The sequence below is a fragment of the Schistocerca gregaria genome, chromosome 4 (genome assembly GCF_023897955.1).
Source record: "Schistocerca gregaria isolate iqSchGreg1 chromosome 4, iqSchGreg1.2, whole genome shotgun sequence".
Lineage (NCBI taxonomy): Eukaryota > Metazoa > Arthropoda > Insecta > Orthoptera > Acrididae > Schistocerca > Schistocerca gregaria.
This window is the reverse complement of record NC_064923.1, coordinates 249,024,863-249,047,644: the sequence shown is the minus strand read 5'-3', so window position 1 is coordinate 249,047,644 and position 22,782 is coordinate 249,024,863. Positions and strand designations below refer to the sequence as shown.

The 22,782-nt window shown below is 42.3% G+C and overlaps 1 protein-coding gene across 1 annotated transcript in view; it reads right to left on the bottom strand.

Moving 5' to 3' along the window:
* LOC126365973 (venom serine carboxypeptidase) overlaps positions 1 to 22,782 on the bottom strand; it is a 138,103-nt gene that overhangs the window by 52,468 nt on the left and 62,853 nt on the right. The window contains exon 4 of the mRNA XM_050008771.1: positions 15,526 to 15,600. Coding sequence (XP_049864728.1) covers positions 15,526 to 15,600 — 75 coding nt within the window. The remainder of the gene's footprint in view (positions 1 to 15,525; positions 15,601 to 22,782) is intronic.

Genomic DNA, 22,782 nt, shown 5'->3' with positions numbered 1-22,782 from the left:
GAAAATACCTGTTCAGAATATAAATTTCTGGGGATATATATATAGATGACAGACCTTCGTGGAATCAGCAAATAGATCATGTCTGTGGTAAAATAACATCTAGTCTGTATTTACTAAGGAGATTAGTTCAATGTCTAGATACTGAAGCAATAAAAATAGTATATTTTGGGTTGGTGAAACCCTATCTAGATACTGAAGCAATAAAAATAGTATATTTTGGGTTGGTGGAACCCCATCTATCTTATGGAATTGTATTGTGGGGTGGGTGTAGCCAATACAATATAAGAAGGGTATAAGTTAGACCCAGAACTTCATGCAATAACATGTTTATTAAATTTAATATTATGACTATCTATGCAGTATACCTGTATATGTTTCAATCAATATTATTAGCAAAAAAAGACAAAAAAGTGACAAACAGGAATATGGAAATTGATGATTACGAGACAAGACACAAATCAGACTTTCATATGGTGAGCAGAAGATTGAATCTAACAACAAATACCCCTCATTTAGGGAGCAATATTTTATAATTCCCTGCCAAACAACCTGAAACGGCTTGCTGGTAGAATTTTTAAAAATGAGTTAAAAAAATGGCTTATATTGAAGAGCCCATACAGTATGGTGCTGACATGATTTGACCTCAGGAATGCTAAGTTAAATATACTTAAATGATCTTTTACTTAATAGCATGTAATCTATATACATAATCTAAATGTAATTATTGTAACATTGCCCATGCATGTTAAATACATGTTTCAAGCTGTAAGATAAATAAATAAAAAATAAATAAGAATCCAAATAGTGTGCATGGTGAAACAGGCGCTGAGGTCACGATTGTCATGTTGTAGAACATGCTCTGCAACAAGCTATTGTGTGTCACCAGTTTACACCCTTTGCCTATACCCATTCATTCTAATTGATAATTTGATGGTAGTCATGCTGATGTAAAAGGCCGAACAGTGTTTAGGTAACAGTAGGTATATGACTTGTGTCATTTCACACGCGGCTCTCCCTGTGATAGTATATGTTTTGCCAGTTACAGGGCTGCTACAGTTGGCAGTAAGGAAAGGGGGGGGGGGAGGGAGGAGGAGTGCATATGGCAAGTCTTGCAGCAGGGACGGTCACAGGGGTACGAGCCATAGGGTACAGAGATGGTTGCAGAAAGAACTTGGTCTGACAAGAAACTATGGAGATTGGAAGAGTGACTTCTCTATTCTAGGCATGGTGGGCAAGATTTCAGACAGAATGGATCTCATGTCAGGGCATGGTTTTCGGAAGTCATGGCCCTGTCAAAGTTGCTAAACAATACATTCCGGACCAGGATAACACTGAGTCACCAGTGGCGTGCTCTGGAAGTGTTGATCAGAGGGATCAGCAGTACCAGGATTGGATGTGATGACCCGGGAAATCTGATTTTGAACTATGTTGGCGAGGTACTTACGTGCAGTGATGGCTACAGCGAGAAAATGTTTGTTACTTTTTGTTGCCTCCTGGGCTCTGTTTCTTTTTCTTTATTTTGTTGTCTTTTCCCTGACAAAACTCTCAGTATACTGATTTGCCATGGCTAGCTGTTTTAATATGTTTAATTCTTTACATATGTATTGTCCATCTAACAGCAAGTGAATAAATCAACATATTATGGCAGTAAAAAAAAGCCTATTTTATATTGCACTGGGTGACAGGATTTGCATGAATAATATTATATTACTGGTGCACATAGGTTTTCCATAAATGTTGAAACTAAATCTATTATTAGTTGTAGTGATTGTCAGGTCTAGAATATTAGCAGAGTTATTCTCTATTTCAGTGTTAAAAATTTTGGGATGCATAGGATAGAGCTCCTGTGCAAAGGCATCAGCATCATTTGTGCTACCTTTAACTTCACAAGAAAAAGTCTACATACTATTTAATACAAATGACCTGATCAAAGGTTACTTCATCACTGAAATAAAGAAAAACAGCCATCTGGATGTGACAACCAGTAAAACTAACAATAGAACAATAGACATATATTCTGCATTTATGGTGTTGAAATGGCATCCATAATAAGAATTATGCACACATGATGCAAGTGAACAAATGAGATTTATTTCACACTGTTATATACATTAAAACAAAGCCAGATCACGAACAAGTCTGATCAACATTGAAGTCCACGGAGCACTAAACTTCAGTTATGAATGTCACAGATATGACAGTTTTACAGCTAGAACAATCATGCCACCTACATGCACTGATAATATTATGCAAGCCAAATTCTGTCACCTGTTGTGGTATAAAAGAGCCTATTTTATTTCCATGATACACCAACTTATTCATTTGTTATTAGACAGCCATAAACTACGTAAATAATTAAACATATTAAACAGAAGACCAACCGCTGGTCCATGTCACAGGAGGCAGGTAACACTGCCAAACAGGGGATTACCAACTGGGGTGTAGTACAGTGGGGACCAATACGGTAGCTGTCATGGCCCTGTAGACACTTCAAAAATTGATGGCTATGGGGCTCTCGTGAAGTCAACAGTGGATCAACAACCAGCTTTCAACAAGGGAACTAGCCTCAGAAAGGATGAATGTAAAAGACAATGACCCAGAAAAGCAAATGGACTACCAATTGGAACTCTGAACATTGGAACACTGACAGGAAAGGTGGAGGAGATAGTTGATACAGTGGAAAGGGGAAAACTAGATATTTTAGGCATGGGAGAGACAAGACAGAAAGCAATTTTACACCATAAATTCATAGCCCCTGTGAAAAATCCGTAAGATCAATGCTAAAAATTCCCTAATTTAACGTTTCTTCCTAGTAAGATTTACCCCGATTCTAAGTTCTTACACAACGTCTCTCTTGACTTCATCCTGTTTTCTTCCTATTGACATTTGATGTGACTGAACAAGATAGAACACAAAAGATAGATGGTTTGCACCACATGTGGTGGCAGAATTAAGGGAATATTTTATACCGCTCTGGAGATGGGAGATGAGAGAGAGGAAATGCTGACATAATCCACAATCAGTGTGGCCAACACAACTTGCAACATTTAGCTTCACCGCACAATTATGATACAACTACTGCTAGGTTGCAGTAGTAATTTATAAACAAGAAAGTCAAAGCGAAGTGTTCCAGACCAAGCCAATACATGACGAAACGGCTGAGCCACCACCTTTCCCCATGCCACTTATAACTGAATCATCCTTTTGCACGTATTTCCGATGTACTGTATTCAACAACATAACCAACTGTCAACCTTTTAAATTCAGTCACTGAGGCTGGAAGAATATCCTCAGTCATAATTGAGGAAATGTTGCCTATTTCTGGCTAGCGAACTCCTATTGGTTGGTGACTTGTTAAGTCATCTGATAGGCAGCACAACCAACACACCACATTGACGTGTAAAGTGAGCTCACCTACTGGATGTGTAGAGAGGGGAGTGGCCCTTCAATGATGGGAGTGCAGGTAGGGGTGAAAGCATTTTTTGAAGTACTGAAAACATACTTTTCATGCAAATGATGTACTGTGACAGATATCATACAAAAATAGAACAAGGATTTTGCAAGAGCACATTTTAAAGACTTTCATGTTCAAATCTAACACGATACATTTGCAACAACTACATACATTACTAACATATATACTTTACACCACAGACGGTAGATCACAAAGATTGGCAGCAGTGTCAGAGGGCAAGAAGCGAAACTGTAGCACCTGTGCTTTCTTTCAAATTTACATTTTATACAATGTACAGACATCCAGTGAGCCAACTTCTAATTGGGGAGGTAAACTCATTTTTTTTCCATGTCTGTTTCTCTCATCAAGCCCAAAATAACACTAATGGTGGCGAGTATATGAAGTGCGGCTTGTAAGAGAAGCGTTAAACAGTAACAGCAATGGTAACAAAGTTTGTCATTAAGCAAATGTCGGCATTTATGCTTATGGTTTAACCACTTCGCTTTTGGTTTGATTCAACATTTCCATCAATTTTTGCTTTTTACTGGGTGAGCACAAAGGATGATCTCTCAGAAAGTAGCATGTCGAACAACAGCTCGAGAACCTGTACCCAGACAACCATTTCAATTTTCTTACGAGATTTTACTTGCTGTTACATAGCTGTGATTTCTTAAAAACTGATGAAATTGATTACCACTAATTATTGTATAAATATTGTATTGTACATTTAATTTCCTTCACTTAGACAGATTTTATACAAAGTACTGGAGAGGATTGTGATTTTTAATCATATATGCTAATTACATGTGTTTTTGCTTGTACTGTGAGGATCTTAAATTTTTCTTGATTCTATGTTTTCCTCAATTTCCGTTTTTTAAGTCTGGATTGTGCGAAAACATAAAATATGGGTTTCACTGTATAAAGAAAAGAGGCAAATAAGATAGCGGCTAAGGAGAGAAGAAAGTGGATGGAAGAGTGGACAAAGATGGAGGAAGATAGTGCAGCCAGCAATAAAGTGCTATGTCAAATGGTCAAAAATACGAAGGAGAGATTTGAGAGCGGTAGCATCAATGATAGATAGAAATGGGAATGAGGCTAATAACAGACAGACACTGAAGATAATGTGGAAGGAGAACTTTAAACATTTGCTAAATTCAAATAGACTTTGAGATCAGGATAATATAGTAAAGGAGGTAGAAGTAAACTCTAGGGGGAGAGGGGGCCCTAATACAGAAAGAAATGGAAACGGCAGTGGACAAAATGAAAGGAGGAAAGGCACCAAGTGTACAGGAAATAAGTGTCGAAATGGTGAAGGCAGCAGGGGACACTGGAAAACAGATACTGTATCATGTCATCGTACTGTCGTCTGCTTCACATCTGCTGTGCAGCAAGCTATGTAAATTTAAGTACTGAATGTGTTTTTCTTACTTGTCACTTCTTTTTCCATGTGTTTTTGCATTTAGGAAGCTATAACATTTTTAAGTACTAGTAACAGTGTTCCATAGGTTTCGTGTATGTTTTGAATACAGTCCAGAGACAGGTACTGCTTATTTTCACTGTTTCCAACAAGAAGTGTCTAGTAACCACAGTTTAGACAGTTATCAGCCACCTTCAATGAATTAGCAGTCTAGTTAAAAGTTGATTTACTCTCTGCAGTAAATTGTTGGTTTCTTAGGATGTGTGACTGCTGTGTACAGATGCAGGAGGAGCTGGCCACTGTTCGCGAACAGTTGAACATGCTGATGGCTGCGCTCAGCCGTCTTCAAGCTGCTCCCTCTGAGTGTAGCGACAGTGGGGAGTATTGTGCATCGCATGCCCCAGGTGTTACATGCTTCACCCACAGTCCCTGCTGTCAAGACATCTTCGCAAGTACCACGTGTGGTTAGGCCACCCTCTCCCCAAGTGGAGTGGCGGGTTCAGCGGCGTGAAGGCTGGCCGTGTGGCATCGCACGCTCTGCCTGTGAGTGGACATGTGGTCGCTCCTTCAGCAAGGTCCGAGCAGGCTCACGGGGGGAGGAGTTTATTAGTGATTGGGAGCTCCACTGTTAGGCAGGTGATGGAGCCCCTTGGGGAAATAGCGGTAAGGTCGCGGAAGGAGGCCAGTGTTCACTGTCTTCTTGCCAGGGGGTCTCATCCAAGACGTGGAGGAAGCCCTGCTGGCGGGGATAGACAGCACTGGGTGCACCTAACTGCAAATTGTTACTCATGTCGGCACCAATAACTCCTGCTGTCTGGGTTCAGAGGTATTCCTCAGTTCGTACAGGCAGCTGGCGGAGTTGGTGAAGGCCTCACTCGCAGGGTGGAATCTGAGCTAACTATTTGTAGTATCGTTCCCAGAACCAATCGTCATCCTCTGGTTTGAGCTGAGTGGAACGCTTAAACCTGAGGCTCAGACAGTTATGCAGAGATCTGGGGTGCAAATTTCTCTACCTCCACTATCGGGTGGAGGAATGTAGGGTACCCTGAATAGGTCAGGCGTGCACTACACGCAGGAAGTGGCTACAAGGGTAGCGGAATATATGTGTAGAGCACATATGGGTTTTTTAGGTTAGAGATTTCCCTCCCTAGGCCCAACAAAATGCCTCCCGAGATGAGACAAGGTAGTAGTTGGCAAAAAGCAACAGGGTATAACAATATTAATGTGGTAATATTAAACTGCAGGAGCATCTATGGAAAGGTCCCAGAACTGCTCTCATTAATAAACAGTCACAATGTTCACATAGTACTAGGGACGGAAAGTTGGCTGAAACCAGATGAAAACAGTAATGAAATACTAAACTAAGATTGGAATGTATACTGCAGAGGCAGGCTGGACAGTGAAGGGGTGAAGGGAGAGGCGTGTTTATAATGATAGAAAGTGCAATAGTATGAAAGGAAATTGATGGAGACCTGCAATGTGAAATAATTTGGGTGAAGGTCACATTTAAAGCAGGCTCAAACATGGTAATTGGATATCTCTATAGGCCCCCTGGTTCAGCAACTGTTGTGGCAGAGCACCTAAAGGAAAATTTGGAAAATATTTTGAGTAGATTTTCCGACCATGTTATAGTTCTGGGTGGAGATTTTAATTTACCAGATACAGACTGGGAGACTCAAACATTTATAATGAGTGGCAGGAACAAAGAATACAGTGAAATTTTTTTAAGTGCGTTATCTGAGAACTACCTTGAGCAGTTAAGCAGAGAACTGACTCATGGTGATAACATATTAGACTTTCTGGTGACAAACAGACCCGAATTATTTGAAACAACTAATGCAGAACAGGGAATCAGTGATCATAAAGTGGTTACAGCATCGGTGATTTCAGTCATAAATAGAAATATTAAAAAAAGGTGGGAAGATTTTCCTGTTTAGCAAAAGTGGCAAAAAGCAGATTTCAGAGTTCCTGACAGCTCAACACAAAAGTTTTATCTCATGTACAGATAGTGTTGAGGATCAGTGGACAAAGTTCAAAACCATCGTACAATATGCATTAGATGAGTACGTGCAAAGCAAGATTGTATGAGATGGAAAAGATCCACCGTGGTACAACAACCGAGTTAGAAAACTGCTACGGAAGCAAAGGGAACTCCAGAGCAAACATAAACATAGCCAAAGTCTTGCAGACAAACAAAAATTACACGAAGCGAAATGCAGTGTGAGGAGGGCTATGCAAGAGGCGTTCAATGCATTCGAAAGTAAAGTTCTGTGTACTGACTTGGCAGAAAATTCTAAGAAATTTTGGTCTTATGTCAAAGCGGTAGGTGGATCAAAACAAAATGTCCAGAAACTGTGACCAAAATGGTACTGAAACAGAGGATAACAGGCAAAAGGCTGAAATAATAAATGTCTTTTTCCAAAGCTGTTTCACAGAGGAAGACTGCACTGTAGTCCCTTCTCTAGATTGTCACACAGATGACAAAATGGTAGATATCGAAATAGATGACAGAGGGATAGAGAAACAATTAAAATCGCTCAAAAAAGGAAAGGCCGCTGGACCTGATGGGATACCAGTTCGATTTTACACAGAGTACGCGAAGGAACTTGCCCCCCCTTCTTGCAGCGGTGTACCATAGGTCTCTAGAAGAGCGAAGCGTTCCAAAGGATTGGAAAAGGGCACAGGTCATCCCCGTTTTCAAGAAGGGACGTCAAACAGATGTGCAGAACTATAGACCTATATCTCTAACGTCGATCAGTTGTAGAATTTTCTGGAGACTAGAAATCTAGTCTGTATGAATCAGCATGGGTTTCGAAAAAGATGGTCGTGTGAAACCCAGCTCACGCTATTCATCCACGAGACTCAGAGGGCCATAGACACAGGTTCACAGGTAGATGCTGTGTTTCATGACTTGCACAAGACGTTTGATACAGTTCCCCACAGTCGTTTAATGAACAAAGTAAGAGCATATGGACGATCAGACCCATTGTGTGTTTGTATTGAGGAGTTCCTAGATAACAGAACACAGCATGTCATTCTCAATGGAGAGAAGTCTTCCGAAGTAAGAGTGATTTCAGGTGTGCCGCAGGGAGTGTCATAGGACCATTGCTATTCACAATATACATAAATGACCTGGTGGATGACATCGGAAGTTCACTAAGGCTTTTTGCAGATGATGCTGTGTGTATAGAGAGGTTGTAACAATGGAAAATTGTGCTGAAATGCAGGAGGATCTGCAGCCAATTGACACATGGTGCAGGGAATGGCAATTGAATCTCAATGTAGACAAGTGTAATGTGCTGCAAACACATAGAAAGATAGATCCCTTATCATTTAGCCTACAAAATAGCAGGTCAGCAACTGGAAGCAGTTAATTCCATAAAATATCTGGGAGTAGGCAATAGGAGTGATCTAAAATGGAATGACCATATGAAATTAATCGTCGGTAAAGCACATGCCAGACAGATTCATTGGAAGAATCCTAAGGAAATGCAATCCGAAAACAAAGGAAGTAGGTTACAGTACGCTTGTTCGCCCACTGCTTGAATACTGCTCAGCAGTGTGGGATCTGTACCAGATAGGGTTGACAGAAGAGATAGAGAAGATCAAACGGAGAGCAGCGCGCTTTGTTACAGGATCATTTAGTAATCGTGAAAGCATTATGGAGATGATAGATAAACTCCAGTGGAAGACTCTGCAGGAGAGACGCTCAATAGCTCGGTACGAACTTTTGTTAAAGTTTCGAGAACATACCTTCACCGAAGAGTCAAGCAGTATATTGCTCCATACTATGTATATCTCGCGAAGAGACCATGAGGATAAAATCAGAGAGATTGGAGCCCACACAGAAGCATACCAACAATCCTTTCCACAAACAATACAAGACTGGAATAGAAGGGAGAACCGATAGAGGTACTCAGGGTACCCTCCACCACACACCGTCAGGTGGCTTGCGGAGTATGGAGTATGGATGTAGACAGAGAAGCAGCTTTATAGAGAGCACAAGAAAGGACGGGGCAGAAAAATGTAAAAAGAGGCAACAAACAGAGTGAACGAAATGTACTGTGGAGAAGATAAGATGAAAACAGTAGTGTTCACAGATGACTATGATCTGGGCTAGATGCTTGAATAGAATATGTGAGACAGTATAGGATGAGATTTAATGTAAACAAATGTGAGGTCCTGGTTAAAACTAAAAAGAAAGATAGACCAACGCAGAGTAAGGACTGGAGGTGAACTATTGAAGACTGTGGAAAGTGTCAAGTATTTGCGAAGTGTGATAGAGGAAAGTGGAAGAAATGGGAAAGAGATCAGTGAATGTGGTATACAGCAGAAGCATTTCTGTGAAGTTCAGGAGCCTGATTTGGAACAAAGGCGTCACACAAAACAGCAACAAAGTGACATATGTAAGTTACAAAATCCCAATATTGACCTATGCATCTGAAACATGGATAATGAAGAAAATGTAAGCAGATTACAGGCATGTGAAAGGAAGTTCTTCAAATGTAGGACAGGAATAACAATGAGCGATGGGATGAGTAATGAAAGGGTAAAGAAAATAGTCGAAGAACCACCCTTGCATAGCAGGATAGAAACATCAAGGCTATGGTGGTACGGGCACATAAAAGAGTAAGGAAAACAAGCGGGTTCCCAAGAAGATACACCAAATGGAGATATGAAGGAAATGAACAAGAGGAAGACCAAAGGAAAAATAGCTGAAGTGTGTAGAGAAATATGTTGAAAAGAGAGGTGAGGATTGGACCAGAGTGATACAGAAAGATGATAGGAGAACAGGACAAGATGAACAAGGCTTGTGTCCCAAACAGACCCAGTCTGGGTCTAGAAACTGTTGATGAAGATGATTATTATTATTATTATTATTATTATTATTATTATTATTATTATTATTAAAACAATTAGCCATGGCAAATTGGAGCTTTGCTGTATGACCATAATATAAGATACAGAAAAAGAAACAGATCACAGGAGGCAATAAAAATAACAGAAATTCTGTTTGGATGACATATTACCATAAAGCCTCAACAGCTAGAGAATAAATTTAAAAAGAGAACAGTCAGACAAGGCTTTTAAACAATTAATATGCTGAAACTGCAACTTAGAAACAAAGTAGGTCACAAACATAATAAATATTCAATTTCAGGTGGCAACAAAATACATTGTGACGAGTGTGACAAATCTTATATTGGACAGCCAGGCAGAAGTTTTAATATTAGATTTAGAGAACATACACATATGCTGAACAAAACTGCATTTGGACTACACTTGCTTAACAAAAGCATACTGTAATCAGCACAGATTACAGCAAACAAGTCTTATGTACTGTGCTAATTTAATCTTCTGAAAGAAATAGAGCCCTACAAATACAAGAAACACCTCCCAACTAAAATTGTGAATGAACAAAATGAATTTACTCTGAATGCTTATTTTTTACTGTATGACAGGTTGTTGTTCTTGCATGTACTGGTATATTGTGCCATGTCTATTCGTTTTCTGTCCCTGGCCCCATACCACCCATGCCTTGCCGCCTGCCTCAGCCAGCCGTGCCATGGGCAAGCATGCCGGCCCACTTGAATAGTTACTGCGAGCGACACAGCTCACTGGAGCAGGGAGTGCTCCGTGACTCACAACAGTGCCGATGAGCTTGAACAGCTTGACCTAGGAGATTAAAGTCAGGTGATTTAGCAGACCAGTCAAGGTGCAGTATGGTGTCAGAGCACTTGTCAAATCAGGAACCTATGCTTACAGTCATGTGAACACTGCTGGTATCTTGGATGGGAGTGTCCACAGCATACCCACCATGAATATGTAGAAATAAGGGCAATACTTGGTTACCGAGAATGTTGAAATAGACATCCTTGTTTCCAGTAAACTGAATGAGTGGGTAAAATTTATGGTAAAAAAGTACCACCAGAAAATCACAGAATCATTTGCAGCCTGTACTACACCCATCAAAACACTGCAGGTTAAACAGCTTGGTGGGCCATAAGTGCATTTGATGGCCTTTATCATTTGAAAAGGAGCAAAAACTGTACTCATCAGACGACAATACATGCACCCAATTAGCTACTGTCCAGTCTGAGCTTTTGGGCCCATTGAAGACAGGCAGCATTCCATACAGCTGTGAGCAATGGCCTTTTGTGAGGTATCCAACTTAAGATGTGAATTGCATCCAGTTCCCTTCACAGTATTTGCTTAGAGACTGGCAGAGATGGACCTGCAGCCACTGACAGCAACAATTCATATTGGGTTTGAAACTATCAGTTGAAATAATTTTACAATCATTGTTCTTACATCATGTTACATGGCAGTGAGTATTACTCCATTCCTTGTAGGCATACTGGACTGTCCTGTTGCTACTCTGTGAAATTTTTTAACTGCTTCTTTCAAGGGTCATCATAGAGACATTCATGCACAATAACTTGTCTCTGCCATTGATTCCAACTGCATGTCAACGCACCTTACCATGTCAGTTCCACACATATCTGATCAGCACATAAGCGCTATTTCACTACCTCTTTGAAGGAAGGTGACTACCATTTTGTCAGATGAGCTTAAAACAAATGACTTGTGTCAATCTCCCACTCACTGTATTACATTACTAACTGCTGTTTTCATTTAATACTTCAAACAAAACATTTATGTGACTTTACAAAGAACAGTCCAATGTCTGTATACTGCCTCTATACTGGACTCTAGATAGGGATGCATATTCTACTTTAGTTTTATTTCCAAGCATAGTCATCATGCATTTCACAGTTCATCCAAAATTCCCTCTTATTAACAACAAACACCATTGGGAAGTAAATGTGTAAGTGCAGATGGAAGAATCCCTAGGTCCCTGAAGAGGTATAAGGTGAATATTTGGTTTCATTTACCCATTCTGATACGTGTCACAGTATAAATAGAATCAGCGAGTTTGTAGATCATAACACTGATCATACATCATGTCATTATCTACATATGTTTTAATTTGAGAGTTGCAAATATTTGCAAGTTAATATTAAAGACTTCACAAATTATTTAATTTCATTGCATATGAAAGTATGAAACTAAACATGCACATGGATTTTTTTTTTAGTTAAAGGGATCAAACTGTGAGATCATCAGTCGCTTCATCCTATATGCAACAAACCAGGATTAATTCTTGGAGGAAGGATACTAAAGGCAAATCCTGGGAAGTCCAATAATAATCAAGATACAATGAGACAGAGATTAAAGAAAGAAATAGGAGAGGAGTTAGAGGGAGTAAGGTGGGTGAGCTGTCTGCCCAGAATGCTGTTGGAGGTGCCCAGGGCACAGTATATGGTGGGAGATGAGCCCTCTCCAAAAAGCTCTATCTTGACCACTGTTACCACAAGAAAATGAGCAGAGCAGACAAGATAAAATTTTAGGAAAGACAAAACATTTAAAAAAAGCAAATATAAAAGAATAAGAAGAATAAAAAGGTGGGAAGGGTACAAATCAGGTCATACCACCCAGCAAGGGCCACCAGGGATCCCCTGGGTCAGACCAGGTGAGGTGTGCTCCTCCAGCTCCTCAAGTGGTCAATGAGGCCAAAATGCCCCATTTCACAGAGATGAGTAGAAATCATCTTCACTGATGAAATGTAAAACCCATTCAGTTACCCTGGTGTCGTCCACTAGTATCAGAGGTAGCATTTCAAAGTTTAAGATATTATTACAGAGAGGCCAAATTTGGGCAGTATAGTAGGCTGTGGGCCACCATCAGGGGCCAGCACACCAGCAGTGAGGTTGGGTCCTCACATCGGAGGAAGCAGCTGTTGGTCAGCCAAGTGTGGCCAAAGTGTAGCTGACAGTACAATGGATCCCCTGTGACAAGCATGAAGAGAAGACTGCCATGGGGTTGTCGTCTCCTTTATGACCTTCAGTTTGTTTGGGGAGTAGAGGGCAGACCATTCCAAGTTTCAGACATCCATCAACTGAAGGCGTAGAGTTTCCAAAATTTACATCCTTGCAGTAAACTTTGTCAACTAGTTGGCATGTTCATTTCCTGAGATCATAACATGTCCAGGAGTCCACATAAAGATGACTGGCCATCCCACTTGAAGGGGGCCAGAAAGAAAATACCGGATAGTAGTGACTAATGGGTGACAAGGGTAGTACTAGCCTATAGCCCAAAAGCTACTCAGGAAGTCACTGTAGATTAGGAGCATCTTGCTGGTGCAAGAACAAGCTCGGCTAAGGTCCCAAGTGATGGTCACCAATTCAGCAGTGAAGACATTACATTATTACATTCATTCGAAAGGGAGCGTCGTTCACTGCACCTTGCATGTATGTATGCAAAATGGTTCATCCATTGGAACTGTTGAGCTGTCAGTGTAAACCACTTCTGAATCCCGGAAATGCTTTTATGACAACCAGTAACAGGTGTCAAAAAATCATGGGGTCAACTGAATCTTTCGGTTCAAAGGATAAATCGAGACAGGTCATGGTACATGCCATGGGAGCATACGCGAATGTTCCCTGACAAGAGGTGACAGTAGAGACAGTTTGAGTTCAGAGCAGAGACACTGTAGTTTAACTGCAATTGTGACCCCAGTTCCGAGTCTCTGTTGTGGGAGGTGGAACTCCCAACTAGGAAAAAAGACAGTAGTTCAGATGCTAAGAGGAGCTGCAAATGTGTATAGCATAACTGAGTAGCTGTTATTGGCACCTGATCCATCGTGAAGGAATCCCAGTCTCTGCTATTAGGCTGTTCACAGGGCTAGTTCAAAAGGCTTCTGTTACAAGTCAGACCACAAAGTAGTGTATGGGATCCACTGATTGCAATGCTGAGGGCAGTGTCAAACAATGTACCATACTGTCATAATTAAGACAGAACAGGGTCAGGGCTTTGTAAAGCCACAGAAGGATAAAGCAGTGTGCAACACAGCCAATGTTGATGAGGCAACAATGTGTATTAAGGTATAACCAGCTCCTTCATTTAAGTTTGTGGAAATGAGAAGCCATGTCAATCAAGCCAACCAGTCCCAAAAAGTAATAATTCTCCACTGCATTGAGTAACTGATCACCAACAGTACAACATTGACAGAAGTGCACGACAAGAACATTGGTGGCTGAAAACCAAAAGCCATGGGTGAGGGAGTGTGACTGAACCTTTCAAATAACACCCTGCAGTCAGTGTTCAGCAACATCCACACTAGAGGAACAATAGTACACGTGAAAACATACAAGGAGGGTTATACTGAAGACCCCACAGCTGTTGAATATTTCTGTTACTTTTTTCTCTCTGAAAGCTGATCAGTCTGGTGAGCAGGGAGAATGGTGCTCTCCACCACTGACACAGACAAGGGGAGGGGAGGGGAGGGGAGGGGCACAAGGAACACTCACATGCAACTCTCATCCACTGTCCTACAGACTGAGCTGACATTGCAATGTGAAGGCAGGTGCCCAAATTTCATTCATCTGAAGCACTACATGAGGGGAGAGGAGGTGGAGAGGGGACATAAGGTTTCACATCACATTGGTATACTGTCTTCTTGACCTTTTCAGCCAATGATTAGCCCTCAAAGACCAAGATGAAGGTGCCAGTAGTAACCCTATTGTCCTTTGGTCCCCTGTGAAAACAACAGACAAAATGTACACCCCATCACTCCAGGTTGTTGCATAGCTCATCATCAGACTGGTGGGTCATAATGGAAAAAAGGATACCTTGAACCATATTTAGATTATAAGAGGAGTGACAGTCACTGGAAAGTCATCCAGTTATCACAAGCAAGCAATGCTTGTGACTGGGAAGTGGATGATGTTTTAATCAAAATGGACCCACTCCTGATTTTGGAGATGGCTGCAACTTCCTCCAAGGCTTTGTAGCCAAAACAGGATCTTTGTCTTTGTGCAAGCCATGTTTGGTGGGGGGGACGGGAAGGGAGTATTTCTCTGCTTGTCACTTAGCCCTATAGTCCTCCCAAGGTATAGCCAGGGAAGGAAACATTTTGGGGGGGGGGGGGGGGGGGGGTGTCTCCGCATTGAACGAGCTCTTTCATTCTGAATAGTGATGAGGCCGTATGACCACCAGCAATGACTAAAGGGCCAGTAATCAGAGCTCCAGTCCCCCAGTCATGACAGGCACACACTCCTTGGTATGCATGGGGAGTTTCCAGTTCAGGCACCAACAGTGTGGCCTTGCATGGTCAGAGGGGTTACCACTGTGCTGGTACTTGACAAACACACAACGGTATGTGTACCAGGCTGGGTGTTGACATACTACCTTATTGGAAAGGAAGGCACAAAGGTGGAACAGACACCACATTGGGTGGTCTTCCGTGCACGATCCACACTTCTGAAAAATTTGGAAAAATTGTGGAAGTTTGAACCCAACAATGAAGACCATATATTTAATAATGAAAGTATGTAGAGAGTGCCAGAAGTGAAATGGAAAACTAGGATCCTAAATCAGGTTCCATGTCCAAGCGGGGTCTGCACCAGGAGACCATCCAATGGAAAGACAGAGAGGGAAAGGGATAGTGGACATATAGGCTTGCAGCACAGAAAGGGAAGTAGCACTGTGGAGGCTGGGGCCCTGCAATAGGCAAGCAAGCACTCAGAAAAGTATTGTGTGTGGAAGGAAGCATAATAGCATACTGCAAAACAGAAGGCTTATTACTACTTACCTTTGAAATTAATTTGTAGTTTTGCAGTTGGATTCTGTGTGTGAATTGTATATGATACAGCAGGGACATACTTCCCTGAAAATAGATAAGAAACTATAAATAAACACAGAGACTAATTTCTAAGAAGAGATGATTAAGAAGAACACAAAAGACATTACAGAATATCACATTTACACTAACATGATTTTTATATGAAATGACACTTCAAGATTTTTCCATCAAAGAAAACATTCATATGGCATAGAATGTACATTTTAGTGATACAAGAAAATGTTATATTTCGTTTTTATTCTGCAGCTGTGACATGGGAGTACAACAACAAATATATTTTGAAAGGGATTTTTGCTTGAATGTTGTTGTCTATATGTTTTCCTTGTGTTGTTTGTTTATACGAGTCAGTACTATGAAGTATATACTATAACAATGAAAAACTTTGAACTGCAAATACAGAGTTACAGGAATTACCCAAATATGTATCAAATACGTCACACTATTACCCTCCAGATTTCAGATTTATCTTTTCTAGATTAAAACATTGTGATTAACAATATGTCATTACTGCATTCTGCAACTATATAGTTTTCTATAAAAGCTATCTCAGTAGACCATATAGAAGTACATTTTAAGGTTTATATTTCTTTCTTTCAACAACTTTTTTTTTATACATAAAAACTTTAATACGAGGGAATTTGTGTTGCACAAATAATACTACCCTCACAGAAGTAAGTATTACAACCTGAAACACCACATACTCTCAGTTTTGCATTAAAACAAGAAGTTGACTCAATTAAAAAGTTATTTACATTCATAATTCAGACAATGCCCATTCCAAAAGAGATGGGACGAGTCCATCAGGGGGCAGAACGGGATGAGTCAGTCAGGGGACGAGACAAAAATTAATATTATCAGGTATTATATAGTCCATCACCATTGCTATGTGGTCAAAGTATGAGGAGAAGCGAGGTTAAATTCTAAGTACTGCCACAGATTTTTCATTGGTGGCAGGACTGAAACACTCCCCCTTTTAATGCAAACTGAGAAACTGCTTGAGTGAGAAGTAGTGGGTCCGAGGATTAGGAAGCTGGCAACAGCCACGACAGTGGTGTGCTCTTCCATATAGCAGCCAAATGATGCCATAGGTTGAGATAATATGACATTATGCATTAAGACTGACTCGGTATCACAACGTAAAATGATTTTTCTGTTGGTGTGATAGCCACTTGTGCACTAATGCTTTAAGTGACTTTTAGAACAAGTTATCCTATCAGATTAAGTTTTGTTATAAGCCTTTTTCCATGAAGTTGTCAAGATTAATGCCTTAAATTTTCTGAGACTGCTCTCATAAGCACCAAAGCAAAGGAAGTTAATCTTCAATACTGATAAGAGCAAAAGTAGTATAACTAAACAGTTAGAAAGCAAAATGGATGTAATTACTTTACATGCCACACGTAATTGATCATGATCATGAATTTCCAGTTAATACGACATCATCTGTTAGTCATGTTCGAAGATAACTGGTGCATAAAAATCTGTTACACATTCGCCTTTTGCAAAAGGTTCAGGAACAGACAAAATTCTGTAATGTACCCAGTTTTCTTTATTAGAAAGAAGTTGAACACTTCCAATCTCCTCGTCCTAGTGTATAATCTTAACTTTAAAAAAATTATATCCTATACTAAACATATTTCATACTCTATATAGCCATTATCAACTCCGGCGCAAGTGATCGGTGAGCAGTGCACGGCAGAGAATGGAGACGCAAAGCCGCCAGGCAGGTAAGCCGCTGGAGGTATCGCTAACAACAGACAGACAGGACAGACGAATAACAGGGGACGACAGACTACGACTGACCTGGACACAACATGAGGCAAGCAAGCAAGACCTGAGGTGATAAACATGGCAATACAACAACAAGGCAGGAACACTCCAAACAACGACAGTATGTATTTCACAGAACTGGAATGCAATACGGCCAAGATGCACACACGACTATGGTAAGTACCAGGACTGCCGGGGTAGTGCCACATGTCACCCTAAATACATGACTGTGGAAAACACAACTGGCGACAGAATTCATGTTGTGTGGAGAGTGGCACACTCACATGGTGAGGCTTGCGGTGCAGGCGCGTGCACAGAAACCTCTAGTGAGTATCCAGGTCTACCCCCTCTGATGCACATTCAACTTCTGCACCTTCCGACACCAGATCCCTCCTGCCCGAAACCTGTGTTTTTTAGGGGTGGAAACGCCCCAGATGGTGCCGTAGTAGGCAGATGGAGGGAACAAGAGAAGACCCTGTGTTGTTGAACACCAGTGATGGATTCCATGGACTGCCCTTCCAATCCATCAAAACGTCACTGGAGGGCAGGGCATTGCACGCCGCTTCCAATCCTTGTGGGTGCAGAAAGGAGTGCTGGCGTGCATGCAGGGAGCCAGTGTCTGTCAGCAGTGGGGCCAACCCAAGGGTCCCCTGCACAGCACAAGGAGGCGAGGATTTGAGGGACATGAGGTGCATGAAGAGGTGAGAGGCCGGAGTTGATTATGGTGGCAGCACTCGAGCCCCTTCTGTGTCTGTACCGATATCACATGCCGCACAACCTCCTATGAGTGGGCCCACACACCCGTGCCCGAGGTGCAGCAGTGAGAGGGTTGGTAGAGGGGCTCAGAAGATGATGGCATCAGCAGATGGTGCAGGGTCTGTGGTTGCCATCCATGGAGGAGTTCGGGGTGGTGCGGTAAGCGCTCAGGAACAAGGTGAGCGTCAACATGGTGGTGGAGGAATCGACCACTTTTGTCAGCTGTTATTTAAACATCCTGAGCAGTTGTTCTGCTGTGCCACTGGAGGATGGATGGAACAGAGGGGGTGTGGATGTGTGATACCGCTGGCCTCATAGAATGTGTGGAAAGAGTCTGCCATAAATTGGGGGCCATTATGGGAGACCAAGGTACAAGACAGGCCTTCTATAGCGAGAAGATGAGCCAAGGCCATGAGTGTGTCATCGGTCACAGTGGACACAATGTGCACCACATCGAGTATCTGGAGTATGCACCCACAATGAGGAACCACATCGATCCCAAGAATGTGCCTGCAAAATCGAGATGGATGCATTCCCATGGCCGGCATAGTGTGGGCGAAGGAGCAAATGACTGCAGCAAGCTGGCCTGGCAATACATGCACACTGTGCACCCAAGGACCAAGCGTTCGATGTCGCCATCAACGCCAGGCCAATACTTATGCCGGCGAGTCAACGCCTTCATACGGGACATCACCCAGTGTCCGCAGTGCAGCAAGCACAGGATGCAGTGGCACAAATAGGCCTTCATACGGGACATCACCCAGTGTCCGCAGTGCAGCAAGCACAGGATGCAGTGGCACAAATAGGTGGTATGGTATCACTTCATAGAATGTAATGCAAACTGTGACACAAATCTAAATACTGAGTGCTGTGTTGGCTCTAAAGAATTCTCCAATGATAATATTCTGTTTATTTAGCAGTAAAATACTTTAAAGGTTCTATTTGGTAGAGCAAGACTATATTTTAATTGTTTTGTGGAACATTATGAAACAGAAACAATGGAAAAATTTAAGTTATAAATAACCTGAAACATCGTGTTTGCCTACAAGTGCGCAGCATTGTAAACAACATCATTGGTTTGTTAGTGTTCCATGATTTTTAATAAACTTGTGTATTCCACACTTTTCTAATGATTTTCCCCCTGATAGTAGACTTCACAACAGGATGACTTATTTTCAACGGCGGTGTACTTCTATTGTCAAAAATGGAAACGACAACCAAAATTGCTGCGAGATATCAGATAATGTTAATTTTGTCAATATACGCTTTTGTAAGAAGCTGAATTTGAATAGTTCAGCACTGAGAAGAATGTTTTTATGAAATATTAATTGTTAACTTAAAAGGTAAAATTTTTCTTATTTCTGAAGTAAATATTATGCTCATCTTTCCTCTCCTAGTAATTACGATACAAAGTGCAAGCAAGAGAAGACTTAGGATTTTGAATGCTAGGTAGTACTGTGTGATCCCTGTTTAATAAAATGGTCTTTTGGAATGAACAGACTCTCTTGGTGAAAAGCAAAAATTTATGGAACTTGTGCTACCGACACAGACTATCATAGTTGTTCAGAATCGTATCCGTCTGACTTGCTCTTCAATAACAGCATCAAGAATTTTTCAGAGCTACATTTTTTTTTTGTTTTAGGGCACACAACTACAATGGTCATTAGTGCCCAGATTAAGTTATGAATGCACTGCAAGGCACAAGGTTAAAACAGCAACTAAAAGGGACAACACTATAAAAGGCATATTAACAGGCAAGGGATTAAAAGAAAACAGCATAATCAAATGTCCTTAGACAGGTTTAGCAAGTGGATAAAACGAAGAACGCGAGCAGCTGCTCCTGGGTCATCCGCTAAAATGGCATCCAGAGTACATGGCAGGCCAAGATCAATGTGCAGTGTATTCAAATTCAGACAGGATGTTAAAATGTGGCATACCGTCAGCAATTGCCCACATGGGCAGAACGGCGCCGGCACAGCTGTCAGCAGATGGTGATGGCTGAACCGGCAGTGTCAAATTCGTAACCGGGCCAAAACGACCTCCTCCCGGTGAGAAGTGCGTGAAGGGGTCATCCAAGCCGTGGGCAGAGGTTTCAAGGCCCGAAGCTTGTTGTCCGTAAGTGTAGCCCAAGCGACATGCCACAGCGATAAAATGCGCTGACAAATGACCCTGCTAAAATCAGGTGACGGCATACAACAAGAAGCTGTTCGAGACTGGAGGACCGCAGCCTTGGCCGCGGTATCTGCAGCTTCATTCCCAGGGATACCGACATTGGCAGCAGCCTACATAAAGGTGACCAGAGAGCAGTTGTCTGCCAGCTGCTGAAGAGAGCGTTGAATCAGGTGCACGAAAGGATGAACCGGATACGGATCAGTGAGGCTCTGGATGGCGCTCAGGGAATCAGAGCAGATGACATGAGCAGAATGTCAGTGGCGGGGGGTGTAAAGAACAGCCTGGTAGAGGGTAAATAGCTCAGCTGTGACGACCAAACAATGGCCATGGTGCCCGTATTTGAAACTGTGTGCCCCAACAATAAAAGATCATCCAACACCGTCATTGGTCTTACAGCTGTATCAATGAAGATCATATTAATGAACTTTGAACAAAGTTCGACAAACCGAGAGCGGTGTACCGAAGCTGGGGTAACCTCCTTCGGGAGCGAGCTGAGGTCAAGGTGAACGTGAACCTGAGCCTAGAGCCAAGATGGCGTTTGGCTCTCGCCCATTCGAAAGGTTGCTGGGAGTGAAAAATCAAGGTGCTGAAGGAGGCGATGAAAGTGAACTCCAGGGGGTAGCAGGGCAGATACATACAACCCGTACTGACGGTCGAGAGAGTCGTCAAAAAAGGAACAATAAGACTGGTGGTCGAGCATTGACAATAGCCGACAGGCATACCGACAAAGCAGTATATCGCGCCGGTAGGTTAGAGGCAATTCACTGGCTTCAGCATGAAGACTCTTGACGGGACTAGTATAGAACGCCTCGATCGCAAGATGTACCCCCCGATGTTATATAGAGTTGAGGTGGCGTAAGATGGATGGCTGTGCAGAGGAGTATACAAAGCTCCCATAATCCAACTTTGAGCAGACGATCGACCGATATAGGTGAAGTAGGATGGTTCGATCTGCTCCCCACGGTGTACCACTGAGAACACGGAGGACATTTTGAGAATGGGTACAATGGGAGCCAAATATGACACATGTGGAGACCAGCTAAGTTTCCTATCAAATGTAAGTCCTAAAAGTTTTGTTGTCTCCATGAATGGGAGAGCAACGGGACCGAGACATAAGGACAGTGGGAGAAACTCTTTGTAATGCCAGAAGTTAATACAGATCGTCTTCTTGGCAGAAAAACGGAAGCCATTGGCGACACTCCAGGAGTAAAGACAGTCAAGACAATGCTGAAGACAGCGCTCCAGGAAAAATATAAGCTGCGCGCTGCAGTAGATGGTAAAATCGTCCACGAAAAGGGAGCCTGATACATCAGCTGGGATGCAATCCATTATTGGATTGATCACTATGGCAAAGAGAGTGACGCTCAAAACTGAGCCCTGTGGCACCCCATTCTCATGGCGAAAGGCGTCAGACAGGATACAACCTACACGTACCCTGAACTGTCGATCCATTAAAAATGCATATGCATGAATAAAAAGATGGAGGCGAGTGCGAAGGCCCCATATATGCATGGGGTGGAGAATGCCCGCCCTCCAACAGGTGTCGTAAGCCTTCTCCAAATCAAAGAACACAGCCACTGTCTGGCACTTCTGCAAGAAGTTATTCATAATGAAGGTCGACAAGGTAACCAGATGGTCAACAGCAGAGCAGCGTCTACGAAATCCACATTGTACATTGGTAAGTAGGCATCAAGATTCGAGCATCCAAACCAAACGAGAGTTAACCATTCGTTCCATCACCTCACAAACACAGCTGGTAAGGGAGATGGGTCGATAACTGGAAGGCAAGTGCTTGTCCTTTCCCGGCTTAGGAATCGGGACAACAATAGATTCGCGCCAGCATGTGGGAACATGACCCTCAATCCAGATGCGATTATAAGTACGAAAAAGAAAACCTTTAACCGCAGGAGAAAGGTTCTTCAGCATCTGAATATGAACAGAATCAGGCCCTGGAGCGGAGGACCGTGACTGGGCAAGTGCATTTTCGAGTTTCCGCATGGTGAATGGGGCATCATAACTTTCACAATTTGAGGAGCAGAAGTTATGTGGCCTTGCCTCCTCTGCCTGTTTTCGGGGGAGGAAGGCAGGGTGGTAATGAGCGGAGCTTGAAACCTCTGCGAAAAAGCGGCCGAAGGCATTGGAGACATCCTCAGGGGCCACAAGGACGTCATTTGCGACCGTCAAGCCAGAAACTGGTGAGTGGACCTTAGTGCCAGATAGCCGGCACAGGCTACCCCAGACAACAGAAGGAGTAAAACTGTTAAAGGTGCTTGTGAAAGCAGCCCAGCTGGCTTTCTTGCTTTCTTTAATAATACGACAACACTGCGCACATAATCATTTATAATTGGTACAATTCGCCATCGTAGGGTGGCGTTTAAAGGTGCGTAAAGCACATCGACAAGCACGTAAAGCGTCTCTACATGCTGCAGGCCACCAGGGGACTGGTACGCAATGTGGTGGAGAAGAAGTAGTGTGAGGGATGGAATATTCAGCAGCAGTGAGAATGACTTC